The sequence below is a fragment of the Lycorma delicatula genome, chromosome 2 (assembly GCF_047948215.1).
Source record: "Lycorma delicatula isolate Av1 chromosome 2, ASM4794821v1, whole genome shotgun sequence".
NCBI lineage: Eukaryota > Metazoa > Arthropoda > Insecta > Hemiptera > Fulgoridae > Lycorma > Lycorma delicatula.
In genome coordinates this window covers 215,982,704-216,001,685 of record NC_134456.1, presented here as the reverse complement: position 1 = coordinate 216,001,685, position 18,982 = coordinate 215,982,704, and the positions used below count along the sequence as shown (strand labels likewise).

At 29.1% G+C, this 18,982-nt stretch overlaps 1 protein-coding gene across 7 annotated transcripts in view; it reads left to right on the top strand.

Moving 5' to 3' along the window:
- The window catches only part of NAT1 (N-acetyltransferase 1), a 99,349-nt gene that overhangs the window by 61,365 nt on the left and 19,002 nt on the right, over window positions 1-18,982 (top strand). For all 7 annotated transcript variants that reach the window (XM_075357174.1, XM_075357178.1, XM_075357181.1 and 4 more), the window contains 6 exons: window positions 5,863-5,973; window positions 6,994-7,242; window positions 10,885-11,217; window positions 12,340-12,981; window positions 15,499-15,667; window positions 17,989-18,554. In XM_075357174.1, coding sequence (XP_075213289.1) covers window positions 5,863-5,973; window positions 6,994-7,242; window positions 10,885-11,217; window positions 12,340-12,981; window positions 15,499-15,667; window positions 17,989-18,554 — 2,070 coding nt within the window. The remainder of the gene's footprint in view (window positions 1-5,862; window positions 5,974-6,993; window positions 7,243-10,884; window positions 11,218-12,339; window positions 12,982-15,498; window positions 15,668-17,988; window positions 18,555-18,982) is intronic.

Genomic DNA, 18,982 nt, shown 5'->3' with positions numbered 1-18,982 from the left:
TTACTTATGTGTTTTCTACTTATATTAATGTTGAGTATTAAAGTTACCTTTCTGGTAAGGGTTTTTACAGTTGTAAATAAGCAAGATACTTGTGATAGTTAAATGTTTGCATCATTGGTTTTTACAGATCTTGAAATTTTTAAAATAATAAAAAAAAATTGCATAGAATTAAGTGCTTGTAATGTGTGAATCTTTTCCTCCTACTCCACACGTCAAAATTTGAACTGAAGGAAACATAGATTTTATTACTGTATTCTGCTGAGATCTCATACCCATTATTATTTTCAGCCTCTTCTACAAATTTTTGGAACATGAAAAATTATGAAAGAAATTATTCACCTGTATTTCAAAAATTATTTTTTATATTACCTTACAATGTATTATGTTAATAAAAATGTTGTTATATTGTGCAATTCAAACACAACTAACTTTTAACTGCTACTGGAACAGGCACAGATTTTAGTGGTTCTTCGTATTTTTGATTATTCGTTACTAAATTTTCTTTGCATATGGTTACAAATTAGATCTATATGGATCGGGCATTTATGAAAAAAATTATATATTAATATGCAGTTGGAATACTTTTTAGTTACAGACTTAAAAGCTGATTGTGATTATTTATTTATTTTTCTTCTAAAGGCTGAATTTGACTTACTGGTCAACAGGAAGGATTTTGGTTTATTTTTATGTTTTTTTAATTATTGGCTTTTAGAATATAATTGCTTTTACTTCTCATGTACTTGTGATATTAAGAAAGCCTATATTAATGTTGTACAGTTTCACATTACTTAGTTTCTTTTGAAATTTGAGTAAGTTTAAACTTGTTACATTTTTAATAACGTATTAAACTTTTCTACAGTGCATTTAGAAAGCTGCTGTGCACTGGAATTATGGAAGTGTATTTGATGAAACTTTCTTAATTATTATTATTATTTGTAATTTTATTTCATTATTTTATAGAAACGGGGATATTAGAATAACTGGAATAGTTTATAAAAGGTGTTGAAAATGACTTCTTTCAACATCAATATAACACTGCACACGTTTCAGTTTGTTTTCAAACAGTTTAACCAGCTGATGTATTGGAATGGCTTGAATGTATGCCATTAATATGGTTTTCAGTTTGTCAATCGTGTGTGTCTGTTGCGATTTACTGCTAAAGAAAGTAAATATCAAGCAGCTTCTGTTTGTTTAGTTAATGTAGTCTTCAACTAAGCCTTTGCATAAAATTTTTCAATAAGAGTACTATCTGCATTGTGGTAAGGAACAGAAAGTAATTGGAAACTTTTCAGAGAATAAGATTTCACTAAATCTGTATACTTGTCACCTTCTTGAAAGACATGTTCAATGAGAAAAATGCATTCCTGTACCAAAAGAACCATTACTTTTCTCATGGCTATTGATTCTGATTAAAAACAAAACAAGCATGTTCAATCACAACTCAGCAACTGATGTCTTGTTTTATTACTGAGCAATGCCTAGTGAATCCACAGAGCAACTGATCCTACTCTGAAAGAACAGAATGCAGCACATAATTCTAAAGCGTACTGCACAGTGAGTTTCCAATTGCACTATAATTACTGAATAAAATTATTACTGATATATATTTTTTTTATGATGTTGATGTGTTGTTTAAGTGCCTGGCATTTAGTAATGGAGGTTGATTATCACAATGACTTGGTTATTTTTAAGACAACTTTTCTAGATAAATTTAGAGAACAATTAAATCATTCGCATAAGTTTCATAACCATTCAGTTTCCTTTCTATACAGTTAGTTATCCAGAGGTAGAAGTTGAGTGGTTTGGTTTGAGTGTTTTTAAATTCATAAAACTTATAATTGTTAATTTTCTTTTAACATTTTTAGTTGTGAATAAGTGTATGTATGTGCTAATGTCTTTCGGGGTTTGATTCTTGGTGAGGGTCTATCATTCTTCACTTATTGTTAAAAATTCATCTCATTTGCATTAAAATGCACATAGATGATTTCCCAGGCTAAAATAAAATTAATTTCTCTCCTTAAGGTTGGCGAACTTGTTTTTTTCATAGCCATGCTAGTAATGCACACACTGCATTGTTTTTTTTTTTTTTGTAAGTTGTTGGGTTGTAGTATCTTTGATTACGTGTAAGTTATTACATTATAAAATGATAGGAAAATTGAGGTTGCTGCTGACTGAAATACGTAGAGTCATACGTTTATTAAACCATCAAAACGTTAATGCCAGCTGAAATTCATGGGCAGTTGGTTGCTTTGTGTGGTGATAATATAATGAATGAAAGAAACATTCAAAAATGGTGTGAAAGTTTTAGAAATAATAGAATTAATGTGTGTGATGAATGTTCAAGGAGACCTCAATAATCACCAAGAACTTGTTGAAACACATCGATGATGAAATCAGATAAGGTCGTTGCGCAATGATTTCTGACCAGGCTCTTACCTATCAGTATAAGTATTATACTGGTGGGATGCTAAAATAGTATAATATATAGACATGTTGTTGGCCTTCTTAAACTTCTGAAGTTATCTTTTGATATTGTACAAGAAATAATTAGGGTTTGTTGAGGAGTATATTGTTATCAGAATTATTGTTGAGGTTGGAGCCTTCAAATGAAGTAAAACTATCAGATAGAGTAAAATGGAAGAGTTAGCAAATTTTTTGTTTATTAAGAAGACTGAATAAGAGTATATTAATTTTTATAGCACTGCTTGTTGAAAACTATTCAGTTAAATATGAATGTATAACAAACCTCCTGTAAGCTTGCACTTCTGAATTCATTGTTATTAAAGTACTGTTTATTGGAGGTAAAAAAAAAAAAAATAGGTAATTGAAAATATAAGTTCAAAAGGTTAAATAATAAGTTTCATAAAACAGACTTCACTTGGATTACAAAGGCTGATTGACAAATGTTGAGAGTAAATTAGGAAATTTATTAACTAGGAGAGGTCACGGTGGGTCACTGCGACTTGCATCGTTTGTTTTTTCTGTTCCAGCTATATTGTAAGCAGCTCTTAGGCCAAGCCTTGTACCTTCCTACCTCCCCCCCAATCTAAACAAATCACACTTGTTCATTTAGTTCAAGTAGAGCGCTGATCGAAAAGAAACCTGTGCAGGTCGTGACCCACAGTAACTGTTTGCGTTTATTGAAAATCTTGCCGCAATGTGTTATATTTTTGCTTTTGACTTTGTTTTAGTTACCAAATAGTTAATTTGTTTGCATATTTTATGGTTATATATTTTTTAAATTAATTATTGAGTATTATTCACCGATTATGTTTACAACATTTTAGCAACATGGATGCACGATCAATTCTTCAGTGTTTGGAAAAGGACAGATTTTCAGAAGAGATAAGTGATATTGGCAGAAAGTTGATCCTGACGAACAAGAAGCTGATGATTGTGAATGAAGTACGGATAAGGAATAGAGTTCAGAGGAAGAAATACGGGAGGATGATTCTGCTGACAATAGCACTTTTAGGAAGTTGAAATTCCATTAGTCTACTGAGGATATTATATTGGAAAGGACCAGACCAGACCAAATGGAAAAAAGCTGAGCCTACACAATTTTTGCCTGCACCGGGCATCAAAATAATAGTTTTTCACCTACCTGCTTTTAAGAATTTAGCAAGACAAGCTAATATTCCACTGGAAGCGTCCTTTTACTGATATCATTAAAAAAAATAGTAGGTTATACAAATATATACATTAATTCTATAAAAACAAAACTTTGCACAGGAAAGGGATGCAACAACACTTGGGTTGAGGAAATTAAAAAAGCCCTCTTTGGGTTACTTTACTATGCAGTGGTATTAAAATCTTTACACTCTGGAACGAAGAGGGTACACTCTGGAACGAAGAGCAAATTTTTAATTGTACTATGTCCTGAAAGTGATATCAGTTCCTATTAAGAGCCTTAAGATTTGATGATAAATTAGTCTGTAATCTGAAATTGGCTCAGGATAAATTTTTTCATTTGCAAGAAGTGTTTGAGTATATATTTGACAAGTGCAAGGAGAATTTTTCAGTGGGTGAGTGTGCAACACTTGACGAAATGTTGTGAGGATTTAGAGGTAGGTGCTCTTTCTGCCAATATATGTGGAACAAACCCATTAAATATGGACTTAAAGTGTTCTCTTTGCTCGATTCTCGACCTTTTTATCTATTAAACATGGTAATGTTCTTAGGTAAACTACCTGAGGGTCAATATTTTCTATTGGGCCACAAACCAAATTCAGTTGTTCAGAGACTTATTGAATTTATAGTGGAAGTGGGCGAATTGACAACTGGTTTACCATCATACTCCTTTCTTGAGATCTACTGCAACAGTACAACCTGATCACTGTAGGGACTATAAGGAAAAATAAAACAGAAATCCCCTTGTGCTTCAAACAAACAAAATAATGAGAAATAAAATCTTCAATGTTGGGTTTTGAAAATAATCTTACAACACTAGTCTACTGTGTTCTCAAAAAAGGCAAGGTTTTGGTATTAGTTTCAAACATATGTCGCAGTAAATAATTGATCTAGCCTCTGGAGATGCTCAAAAGCCAGAAATCATAACATTTTACAACGGGACCAAAGGTGGGGTTGATGTAATCAATCAAATATGTTCTACTTATTCTGTAGCAAGAAAAACTAATCAATGGCCACTTAAAGCCTTTTATCATTTTTTGAATGTTGGAGTAAATGGGCAAGTGATTTGTGCATGGAATAACCATAATGTCAAACTTGTGCGGTAAAAGAGGCTAGAAGATCTTGAAAAGGAATTTGTTACACTGTACATATGAAGTCGTCTGATAGACTAATTTACCAAACATTTTGAGAACTAATATTCACATCTTGAAGGAAGAACCAGCAGCACCAAACTGAGCAGTTGAAAAAGAAAACGCGGTTAGAAAAAGATAACGATGTGAGCTGTGCGATTGAATGGGGAACAAATCTTACCAGACATGTGCACAGTGTGATATATACGTCTGTGGCAAGCATGCCAAACTCGCGTGTCTTTAATAAGGTATTCATGGTAAACTTAATTTTTTTGTTTGTAAATTAATTAAAGCAAATTTTTAGACTCTCAACAATAAATATTATGTTATCCATTAGTATTGTTTTATTTACAAAATCTTTTTTAATTTAAAAAAAATGTTTAACAAGCATAAGAAAAATTAATGTTATCAGTATCTGAAACATACATAACTTATTTTCAGTTATATTTCATACAATAATTTTTTAGAAAACTTGGCAAGTTCACCAGAATATTTTTGTAAAATAATTTGTAAGGATTTTTCTGTGTAAAATTTTATTAATTTACTTAATAAATAAAAAAACTTTTTTAGAATGTGTTTTTTAGTTAATATCCCAAACTGTGTAACAAAAGTAATTAAATAAGAAAATACAAAAATAAAACAGTTGTAAACAAAAATTCTAAATGTGGGTCAGGATGACCTGCAGCGAACCAAATAGGTGTTACGGAGCATGCCGTTCCTCCCGGGTTAAGATAAGTTAATCTTTACTGATGTAACTGAATATCCCATCAAACAACGCTAGCAGAAATACATTTAAACTATTCTGCACATTCAACACTTTCGATTTCATTCCATTTAAAAAGTTAAAATTTACTTATTGAGGAACATGTATACTACTTAAATATTAGTCAGCTGTTTGTTAATCGTGTATGCTTTCTGCTACCATAGTTAGTAGTACACAAGATCCACGTTAAATGAATTTGTTAAGTAGTAGATTTTAGTGAAAAAGATAATTTTCTATAACTAATCATGTTGTTTAGGAATTCACAATTATATTTCTGTTACTAGTTATTTGAAAAGTAATTGGTTTTGTTACTTCTTTTTTTTTTTATCTTTTGTACAGGTACGCGGCATTCTTAACAAACTTACACCAGAAAAATTTCAGAAGCTGAGTGATGATTTATTGCACACAGAACTTAATTCCAGTGTTATTCTTAAAGGAGTTATTCTGTTGGTAAGTTAGGTACTTAAAAATTTATTTATGACTTACTTAATAAGTTAAAATTTGTATGTAATTATAAATTTTGATATGTGTAGGATTTTAATATATATGAGATCATGTTGCTTTTTTACCAGCTGCTGTGCTTAAATTTGCTCAATCATAGATGACTTACTCTTATGTGAACTAGTACATTAAGTGGTCTGCAACAGTCTTATTGGTAGTATAGAAATATTAATTGGACTTGAGAATTTTTTTTTCATTATCTGTTTTGTTAATTTTTTTTATGGCTTATGTTTCTCAGTTTTTTAGAATGAAGTTTTATTATATTTTTCAAGTTAAATTCAATTCAGGCTATATTTTGAAAAGAAGATTAATATTTTCATCATTTACATGAAAAAAAAATTAATTAATTTTAGCTTTTTAATATAGTTTGATTTATTTGAAAAACTGATTGTTACTTATATGTTCTGAACTGTGATTTTTTTGCTGGTTTTTCACAATTTTATTTGTTCAAAAAAAAGTATTTTAGTAATGTACAAATTTAATGATATTTTTTATTTTCATGGTGTATGGGATTATTGAAGTACAATAAATTATCAAAAGTAGATTAAAATCAGCTGTTATAGTGTTTAAACATTGTTATAAAAGTCAGTTGTAACCATATCTTAGAATCAGTTTGTTGTCATTTTCTTCATTAGTTTTGATTACATTAAATTATTCCACTTTTTTTAAAATTAAATTTAGTTAGTTTTTTTTTAAAATCATCTTTTAATATTAATTCCTGGTATATTTTACTTGAGCTGTTAATTAAAATATGGTAGGATTGGCAATAAAAAATTTTTGTTACTCGGTTTTTAGGTTTTTTTATTCTTTATTAAGTTAGTATATTTTATGATAAAGATTTTCTAGTTTTTAGATAATTTAAGTTTAATGAGTTAAGAAGTTCTGACAGAAATAAAGAAAAAAGTCAGTAGTTTTGCAAAATGTAGAAAATTCTTTGCATTAATTTATATATATTATATTTCTTTACAGATATTTGAAAAGGCCCTCGATGAACCGAAGTATAGTTCTATGTATGCGCAGCTATGCAAGCGCCTAAGTGAAGAAGCTCCAAATTTTGAAGGGCCTGATAGTCCATGTACATTCCGCCGTCTACTTTTAAATAAGTGTCGCGCTGAGTTTGAAAATCGATCTGAAGCCTTCCCAGACGAAAATAATCTTTCTCCAGAAGATGAAGAACGACGTCAGATTGCCAAGCGCAAGATGCTTGGAAATATCAAGGTAATGCGTGCATCTGTTTACATGAAGCTATTAAACTTTTCTTTTTAACTTGTGAAATGTTTTTAATCATTCTTGCGAGATTACATTTGGTGACACTAGTGGTCTTTTATTTTTATTTTTTTTCATTGCGGTGGCTTTAGCTTTAATTATCAATATCTTTGTAAGGAAGTAGCTTATTTAGGATTTAGTCAAAAAGTGTATTATGTTTTAGCCATATGTATCTAAATATTTCAGATTGTGTTATACTGAATATCATGTAAATTTTTTTAATTCTAAGTTTACATGTAATGTGTTTAAGCATATAAAGGGGATTCTCTATGTTCTGTTGAAAGCTGTTCGCTTGGTACTGAATAAAGCCTTTTATTTTCAGTAGAAGCTGTTAAGTTTGTGTGGTGAATGCTCTTTAAGCCTTTTTTGGATATTGTATTTTTGGGTCAATCTATTTGAAGTGTCCAGAAAAAAAAAACATAAGCTGGTTGCTTGACCAATTGAAAAAAAAAAGTAACTTACTCACTTGTTCCATACATGTTTCAGAATTTACAAAAAAACTATTTTTTTTGTAAATTTTTTATTTAAGTAGTTCACCTGTGGCGGGCATTTTTGTTATGGTACGCACATAACTAAAAAATTATTGGTCCTGGAAGAATGAAACAAATAGCAATTTAATCATATTTTTTCAAGGTAAAAAGACTGGTCCAGTGGTTTATTTACCTGGCCTCTTCTTTCTATGAGAAAATTACCAATAAAGTTGAACATGAAAAACTGAAATTTCACTTTGGGATGGCATACAAGGTTTGAATTTTTTTATATGTAGCCATATGTTAGTAGTTTTTACCATAAATAATATTAATGTTATATTTACCCTAAATGTTTATGAAGTTTTGAAAACTTTTTTGAATTCAAATTTTGGCTTCAAATAACTTTGATGGGCTGGTGACAAAAATCTTAAATTTGCACAACTTGCAGTGTTTTTGTAGATGTTGATGGCAAATAAAAAAGGTTTCTTATATATTCTACTAATAAAAAAGTTCTCTCAAAAATCATGAAAAACCTGTTAAAAACGATACCATTGTGAATAAATAAGTGCTCCAAGGAGGTTTCTTGTCTTCTTTGGACTTTATATTTTTTGTATTTAGCCCCTAAGTTGTTGAAGTTGACATTTTCAATATTTTTAACGTAGTTCTTTTTAAATTATTAATGTTAGGTCGTAATTTAATGATAACTTAAGCAATATCAGTAACCTAATACAATTTTGATTAAAAAATGCTTGTAAAACTTACCCAAACCAAGATTTCTATGAGTAGTCTACATCTTTTTTCAAGAATTAATTTTTATTTTTATATTGCTTTATTTTTGTGAACGCTATTGAAGAAAAAATAGATTGTAGCAAAATCTTAATTCAATGAAATAGCTTATTTATGTTGCAATGAAAATTTATTATTTAGTGTGTGGTTGTTAACCCCAACACCTGTGATATCTCTTCTGATAATTTTCTTGAAATTGTGCGAGAACCACCTGTCACTGTAGTTAGTTTAATTGATGTCAAACTTTCTCAGGACATTGCAGATCGGTACCCACTTGTTTTTCTTAAGACTTTTGAAATGATGTATGTGGTCTAGCTGGGTGGAAGAAATGAACCTGCACATCGCCATTTCTGTTGAGAAAAAATACTTCTGAAACTTTTAACACAAAGAGACTTTCAGGAACTAAATTTAAATTTGGAAAAATGTGTTATTTAAGAGCTTGCTCTAATGTTATTTGTCTTGAGTTTTTCTTAACTGTTTTTTTTTTTTTTTTTTTTTTTTTTTTTTTTTTTTTATATATATGAGTTCTTAAAGGGTCACAATAGAACTGTCCATACAGGTGACTGAATTTTGACAAAAACGTTTTTCATGATATTTACAAATACTAGTGACTGAATTAACACGTAAAAAAATAAGTTATTGGTTTTCAGCTCTAAATTTACAAATTTTAATGGGACTGTACCATACACTGTTTTATGTCTCTCTTTATTCATATAAATTCCTATGGAACATTGTTCTTCCATTGCTTTATTTGAAATTACTTGAAAATAATGTAAAAATTAACTTTTTAAAATTTGCAAATAGAATTGTATGTAAAACTTATTTATTTAATAAACACTTCCAAACACAGGATGAAATTTGAGACACTGTAAAGATGTGAATAGGTCACTGACTGTCAGACTGACCAGTCTGTAACTCCTAAGGTAAATGATGCGACATGCATAAATGATTGTTGAAACATGAATTTTCCTGACAATTGGAAATGACTTCAAGCGCCTGTTAGGAACACTGCAGTTGAATGGTTCAAACAAGTCTATTTCAACTATTGTAATAAGTGTAAAAATATTAAAGTACCAAAAAGAGAAGAACTTATTATTGGTGCACTTATTTAGCGAATAAAATGGTATCACTTTTAACAAATTTTTTATTTGCCATAAACATCTACAAAAACACTGCAAGTTGTGCAAATTTGAGATTTTTATAATCAGCCCCATCAGAGCTATTTGAAGCCAAAATTTGAGATTTTTTTAAAAATTACTTTTCAAAAATTTATAAAAATTTAGGGGTAAGTATTTCACCATTAATATTATTTGTGGTAGAACTACTAATTTATACTCTGTATAAAAAAAAATAATTCAAACCTTGTATGCTATCCCTCCCCCTGGGAAAAATTGACAAAGTGAAATTTTACTGTTTTTCATGTTCAACTTTATTAATAATTTTTTCATAGAAAGAAGAGAGATAGGTAAATAAACCACTGTGCAAACTTTTACCTTCAGAAAATATGAATAAATTGCTTTTTGTTTCATCCTTCCAGGACCAGTAGTTTTTTTATTTAACAAAAATAGGTGTGCATACTGTAACAAAATTGGACATTTTCTATCATATCAGTAAAAGAAGATTTTTCTGCAACAAACATGAGCTCATAAATTTAATTTTGTATTGGGATGTTTGAGTCCTGCACAAATTTCTATTGTGAGTTTTTTTTAAACTAAGATTTTTGTTCATGTTAATTGGTCTTTGTGTTTAAAGTGCATTGCAAGATTTCAGAATTTTAATACACTTACATTTTAACTTCAAATTTACATTTCTGTTATCTCTGGTTCAGCTGTTGTAAGTTTTTTTTATACAACATATTCAGCATATTAGTAAAATAGAAAGTAGCTATATACTTTGCTTCAATGCCTTTTGTTGTAGAAGTGAATGCATAAATTTTTAATTGCAAATTATCATTGCAGAAATCAATAAGTTATTTGAGATAGTTTGATGTCACACTAAAACCGTAATAATACACATTATGGTTTTACTGTATATACTTGTTGAAGTTAAGATTAAACTTAAAAATTGCCTAAAGGCTTATAAAAAATTTCCATGAGTTGGAAGTCAGGAAGTGAATCAGTGCTTCTGACTTTTTCATGTCTTTATACTATTCCAAGTAACTTAATACAATTTTTTCCCCCTGTAAAATGGGTAAATCAAGTGAAGGTACTCAGTATCAAGACACCAGGATATAAATATTGTGAATGTGATTCTTTTTATAACTTTGTGGTAGAATTTTAAATTACGTACAATACAAATAGCTTTTAGAAACTTAATGTTTGTGAAATATTTATTACAGTTCATCGGAGAGCTGGGAAAATTGGAAATCCTGGCGGAGGGAATCTTGCATAAGTGTGTTCAGCAGCTGCTGGATAGACGAAACCGTAGCAAGGATATGGCTGAAGATCTGGAATGCCTCTGTCAGATAATGAGAACTTGTGGTCGTGTACTCGATACTGAAAAGGGTCAGGGACTGATGGATCAGTACTTCAATCGTATGAACGTGCTGGCCAAGAATATAGAGCTACCACTCAGAATTCGTTTTATGCTGCGGGATGTTATAGAACTTCGCAGTGATAACTGGGTCCCACGAAAGGCCACAAACACTGAGGGGCCCATGCCTATCAATCAGGTAGTTCTTTTTTTATTTTTACTTTTCTTCAAATTGTCATTTATATTAAATCTTAAAATCATAATAAAATTCGCTCTTAATCTGTTCTAAAACAAGAGTTATAAGACTAAAATGACAGTTATAGTTTTGGTATAGTGAAAAAGTTACATAATTTGTAAATATTGATGGATTTGATTGCTGGTTTTATAATAATATTGAAATGAAAGTCTTGACTTTTTTTTATTATTAAATTGTAATCATTTTTATATCTTAGTAAACATAAAAGTGCTATTCTATCCATAATTATCTCGCATCTTAACACTGATCAGAGGGAAATGTGAACTTTTTTCTTTGTTTTCTTTTGGCACTAATTGTTGCTGCTGAATTTGTAGTTCAAATTTTAAAGATGAATTTTTTTTAATTTATTTGAAAATTTAGGCTTTTTAACATTTTTAAGTAATTTTTTAGAACTTGTTGGGTTTTTTCTGGCTATGTTTAGATGTATTATACATTCTGATAAATTGATTTATAATATTCATATATTGATTATAATAATATTCATATATTTATAAGTTGATTTATATTTATTTATGATATTCTGACTAGTCGTGTGATTTCTTAAAGTCAACTTATTTCAACATCCATTTCTATTGCTCTGCATTTTTCAGGGTTATCATCATTACCTTTATAATAAAATCAATTTTTTTTACTTCATATCGAGAATCTACTCAACTTTGTTTAGTATGTTTAGATTTTATTGAATCTTCCTATATAATTATTTTATATTGTTAGTCTACTCTGTTGAAGTATAGTAAAATAATTTGTTGTTTAAATAGTCTCATTGCATCAGATTTGTCATAATTGTGCTAGTTTTTTTGTTTGTAACTTAATTTACCTTCTACCTGAGAGTATAACTTAATATACTTTCTACCTGAGAGTACTGTGTATTATTTGTAATGATGAACGTGTTGATTAAAACTAAGAGCACATTATAAAGCTTTTCTTAGCAGGTGCTTATATTCTTTTGTTTTCACTTCAGGAATATTCATAACAGCAGTATCTGACTACTGCGCATTGTTAACTTGTGTTGATTCATTTTACTTGTTTTATTACATTGTTTTGTTATGGCACTAATTGTTTTAGATCTGTGATGATGACACTGGAAGACCTGGTATATTTGGGAGTGGTACCGGCCCAGGTGCTGGTGTTGTTGACCGCAGCGGTACAGGCCGTAGGGAAGCATACTCTCATCATCAGGAATTATTTCGACGCCCTCTGAAGACACGTGGAGACTTAGACGATGTATTATCTCAGGGTCCATTTGGCCCACCACCACAATCTCATACACATCAACATGATAAGTTCAATTCATTCAACACAAACGGATATCAGTCAGGTGGTGGTGGTTTCCGGCAAACAAACAGGCACAACCAACAGCAGCAACCACAGTTCTATCAACAGAACAGATATAATAATAATCAACATAGTAACAATTCAAATAATAATAATTCCAGCAACAAGGATCTTGCACCAAGATTTAAACGTATGTTAAATGCACATCAACAGGGCAGCACTAATGTTGAAGAGATATCTTTGCGTCCTGCGACCAACTCTATGCTTTTTAAGACACAATCTAAACCTCAAATACCACAGAGACCAAGTTTACTCAGTGAACCTCTACTTGTGCCGTTAAAACCAAATCCACCGATCCAAACAAAGGACACTTCTGTGGTGCTTATTAAACAAGCCTCAATGGAGAAGACAAAATCTAATAGAAAAGAGAAGGTAAAGCAACATTACAATATTAAGAGAAAGTTAATTTTTAAAATATCAATTTTTGTAAATTGCTACAAAAATAAAAAGTATTTGCTTTTTGTTTTTGTTCTAAGTCATTTGACTGGTTTGATGCAGCTCTCCAAGATTCCCTATCTAGTATTTGCTTATCTGTCAATAACAGCTCTTACCAATGATTAGTTATTAGAAGTTATAAATTAATTTTCTTTGAATATTTGTAAAGCTGTTCTGAATGGTGATAAATTGATAAAACAATCGTCTGTAGACAGTTAGGAAGTAGGAATAAAAAATATGAATGAAAAAATTACATAGATAACTAATAAATGAAAAAGCATTTACAACACTATGAAATAAGCATTTTTTACCTGTTCATATAGAATGCAATTTAATGCAAAGACCAGTACATTTGATGAGGCCAAGGTGTAACATTAAAGTTCTGATTTTTAAAAATATTTTTTTTCTTGCTGCTTATGCATTAAGGCAGTGTGCAGTTTTGTATGTTTTATATGATACTTATATATTATTTTGAAGAAATAAGTTGTTGGCTATAATTAATGCTGTCAGTTGTTTAAAATATATTAGAGACTAAAGGTTTCTCTAATAAAACCATTGAACTTGTAGATAGTAAATTCATTGAAATTTGTATTAATAAAATACATTTCTTTGCAATAAGCTTCTTGACAAAGTGGACTGTGTTTCCTTTGAAAACCTATGTTAAAAGTTGATATCTTAATTTAATAATTTAATAATACTTAATTTGTTTGGGTAATTTTTAATTAATGAAATGAAGACATAATCGGATTATCTCCTGAATAAAGGTCCTGTTCTTCTATTAATGAATATGCAAGATTTGGATGGGTGCAGCTTGCAGTGTTTCTATAATTTTTGCATCTTCTATGCCTTTATATTTTATCAAGTTTTGCTTTATATTTTTTATCATTATATGCATTGTTTTCTTAATTTTATTATTGTAGGAGTAATTTATATAAATATTTTCTTTGTATTTGATGTAATGTAGTGATGTTTATATTATTTTGAATATTTTTAATATAATCTATCAATAAGATGTATATATATAACTTTATTAAACGTAGTATACAAACTAAAAACCAAATAAAAAAAAATTATATTGTAAAATCTGATAAAACAAGAACCCCTGTTGTCATTTCAATTTGTGAATAAAATGATTCAGTGAAATAATTATATTAACGAAAATGATTTTTAAAAAATTAATAACCCAATTAAAGAATTTTTTAAGAATTACGAAAGATTTCATAGTAAAATACAAAGAACTAAATAGTTCTTTGTAATTAATTAACTATTTTTAATTTGTTATTATAATTAAATAATTATAATAAATTAAAATACAATAATAGACACTACCCATATAAGCCTTATGTCCCACAGATCATGGTCTTTCAAAATTACATGAAGAAGGTATCCCTAATGAGACTGTTAATTTCAAAACTGCTCCCAGTTATAAAATTACCAAAATTATTGATAAAATAATTAGAACAAAAATTAATTTAGAATATAAATACAAAACAGGTACGAATTGATGAATTTAATTAGAAATATGTAAACAAAATTATTTCAAATTTAATGGAACTTGTTAATACACAGGAAAACACTTTACCTGTAGGTTTTCCCTTATCCGTTGTAATTTTGGAGATTTAATCTGCAAGATTTTGAAAGTAAAATAGTTCATGATGTAAAATCAAGTACATAAAATTTTATGATGGGTGTTAAAATAACTACCATGTATTAAAAAATCTACCTCAAACAAAACTATTATTAATAAAAATTCTAACCATCCTTGGCCTCAAAACATTAATATTTTTAGAAATGTTATAAATAGAGGAATGAAATACACAAATGATAAATAGGAATTGCATAAAGAAGTAAACAGTATAAAGAATGTTGCTAAACAAAATATATATATATATATATATATATATATATATCCATGTGTGTATATATATAAACAAGTTTTGAAAATAATTAATTACTAATTGTAAAAGTAAATATTGAACACGAAAATAATAAAAAATTAAAATTTTAGAAAAAATTTATATATACAGATATAAACATGAATTTATCCTTGTGAATCTGAAGACAGAATTTGTTGCAGTCATTCTTATAAAAATTATTTAAGTTTGTAATACGTTTATTAGCATTATATAAAACAACATATTAAAGAAATAAATTTTAATAAAAAATTTTAATTTTTTTGCAATATTTAGTAAATTTTAGTAATGCTTTTTCATTTTTTTTTTTAAATTATGACTAATAAATGTGATCAGTAAATGTTTAAAATTTCTTTTAATTTACTCCCAAATTTATAAAAAGTAACCGAAATGTAAAAGTGTCAAATAGTATGTGTAAATGTAAATGAATATCAATCAAAAGCGCTCTAATGTAAAAATGGCAGATTGGCTGGGGCGAAAAAAATTATATATATTTATTTATTTTACCTAAATGCATTATGAAAAGTTTTTTTTTTTATAGGGCCCTAGCAAAGAAGAAATATTTAAAAAAATCATATCTATGACTGAAGATGTGTTAAAGAATGGCAATGTTGATGAAGGTATGTCTGCATTTAAAGAACATCGTGTTCCTGAACGCCTTATTCCAGAAGCATTACATACAGTTCTTGCGCACACTCTTGACAAGACTGGTAGGCACAATTTTTGTTTTAATTATCCTTTCAGCTAGTAAAATAGTTTGTGATTTTGAATTTTTTTTTGGGAGATTGTGAGATGTAGCTTTAGCTAGGCTTACTTTACAGTTGCCAGATAGAATCAAGAGCCACAAATCTGTCCCATTCTTCCTTTTCCATTCTCTCCTTCAGAAAACAAGGTTGCATCGCACCACTTTACAAAAGAAGAGCTGTGTTTTTATAATTATCAAATTTACCAAATATTTGGATAGTCATGTTTGTGTGTGTTTGTTAATGTTGGTGTATGACTTAACATTAGATTTACCAAGGATTAACTGGTAACAATTTTTCCCCCTGAAGATTCAATGCGACTAGTTTGGTTGTTTATAATAATTTTACACAAATTTTATGTTAACTTAGTAAATTTTCATTGTAAATAATCTTTAAGAATGCAATGTTATTTGTTAGCAAATACATGTTTGTTATTATATTTATGACAAATTTAAAAAAAAGTAATAAGATTTTGACTTTTTTCATGCAATCCCCACTCAAACAGAACTGTCCCTGTTTTCTGGCCCAAATTGTTCTTGTAGTTCTTAGTTTAACTTTATTACTTAAAATAATTAAAGAACCTTTTTAAAAAACTAAATTACATGTGTAAGCATGCTAAGTAAATTTGTAATTATTTTTTTGAATTCTTTAAATTTATTTTATTAGCATTTTTTATAATTATTAGTGCACAGAAAGTGAGAGAACATTGATTCATTACACCAATTTTTTTTTAGATTAATTATATTTGGCGAATTAAATTTTTTTATTAAAGAAGCATTGACTTTTAGAATTTGCTCAAAGAGATCTATTCTGTGCCTTTTTCATCCCATAAATTTTGCTTAGCAACTGTTAAGCATTTGTGTTTGTTTATACTTAATGTTTCTTATGTGTAAAGACACATAAGAAACTTCCTTGCATAAATTGATTTGAGACTTTAAGCAAAGGTTGCGTAGTCAAAAAATTGAAAGAATCATTTACTGGTACTAATATATTTCTTCACTAATATCATTACATCAGTCAATTTAGTTCCCATATCTGTGTTTGTGGTAATTGCTGCTCTGCTCTCCTCTCTGGTATTGGTTTGAGAAACAGATTTTGGTTTATGTTAAATGCCACTATGGGCTTACTGATTGATATGTTAGCTGTCCTCTCTGGTATTGCAATGAGATTTGGTTTGATGTTGCAATGCCACCATGAGCCTATCGATAAAATAGCAGTAGCCAGCTTATATTTGTTTTTTTAAGGGAGTTTTGCACTCCTTTTGTTTGCATTATATATTTGTAATTTAAATCTATATTCAATGTAATCAGTTATTCTGTGTGATTGAGTTTCATGTCTAATTACTTTTAAAAATGTTATTGTTAATGGGCATCCCTTTTTTGTAATCCCAAAATTTTTTTCGTCATTGTAGTACACTCATTACACTACATAAAAGTACATTGAATATTATGTTACTTACTGGAATGTATTTAAAGACTATTTTGTTTTTATGCACTTTATTTGAAAAATTGTTTTTATTTTTTTATATTCCTCATAGCTTTCCCTAAAAATGTTATTAAATTTTTTTTGTAATTTGAAGCAGTGGTGTTCTGTTGCTTGCCTAAAAAAATATATAAACTTTAACTGTATTACTAGGTCCATCTATAACAACAAAATTATATAAGTGGACATGTCACATAAGTCTTGTGATCTTCGCTGTCATTCATTTAGCATCATTTCATGTCCACTAGAGCATAGCCAAACTCAAAGAAGTCTACCCTGTAGAAATTGAATAACTACTTCTTTAGTTACACTCCCATCTTGTAAACGTTTAAAATTCACTAATACAAGTTCATTTTCCTAGCACATTATGAATGATCTCTGAAAGTTGAAAAAAAGTGCAATTGCCCCTGTTTTAATATTTTTTGTGTAACATATAGAGAGGTAAGTCGCTCAACAAAATAATTACATTAATCAGAATAGCATAAAATTTGAGAAAAAAGGCATTGGCAGCAAGTTAAAAGAACTAATAAAGTAATTACTAATGTTAGTTTTTAAGTAATTTATTTTCCATTTACAGAGCAGTTGATTTTAGTTACGATTTTTTTGCATAAAAATGTGGCTGCTTATTTAAAATTATAAGCTTTTAATTAATAGATTTAAAACTTTTGTATAATTAATCCTCATTAAGTATTGCTGCTGCCTTTTAGAAAGTAAACTGTTAATAATGTACTGTGATGCTGAACAGTTATTCTAAAAACTGTTTGAATAAATATACTTTTTTGATATGATGTTTTGTTTAATTATAGATACTGATCGGGAACTTGCTGTATCATTAGTATCGGCATTGAAAAAGGAAGGTCTTGTCACTAATGCACAGTTCTGCGAGTGCTATCGTAGCTTGGTTAATAGTATGGCCGATAGAGAGACAACAGTGCCAAAAGTGTACTCTCATGTAGCAGCATTCGGTAGCCAGGCTGTAACAGACGGGTTAATGACTTTATCAGAGATTGCTGAAATGGTTGAAGGTGGTAGCCATTATCCACTATTTATGTTAACATTACAGAATCTTCACAAAAGTCTTGGAAAAGTAGAGTTGACCCAGTTGTTTAACAATAGCAAGGTTAACTTACTGAATACATTACCAGAGGCTGATCGTACTAAAGATCGTCTTTCTGAGATTCTTGAAGACAGAAATTTAACGTTCCTATTCCCTCTTCTTCGAATACAGTCTGAGTTGTGGAAACAAGTCCAGGCTGATCCTAATCCAACTCAGCTGTATAAGTGGGTAAAGGAAAATCTTGACCCTGCACACCACACTGATCCTGGTTTTGTCAATGCTCTTGTTACAGTCCTCATCAAATACATCACTCAGGTAAATAAAAAATAATTTTATATATTAACAACTTATTGAAAATTCTTGAGTCCTCTCTACATGAATGGCTGATCAAAGAATTATTTACTTGTAAGTGTGTGTTTTTTTTCACTGGATTTTTTAAGTATTTGTGAAACATTTTCTTATTTATTAAAATTAGTTGCATTCTGAAGTTATTTTAAACTTGATCATGTGATTGAACAAAAATTTATTACCTTACGAATTTATATGTAGGAAGATGTTTAGCACTTGACTTCAAAATAAATGTAGTATGTGGTTTATATAAATATATAATACAGTTTACAATACAGTATACAATACAGTTTATATAAATATATATATATATATATATATAATTTTAAAATAACCATATTTAACACCAGTTAGATTTGAGAAGCTAAAAGTTTATGAACAAGAACGCTTTTGAG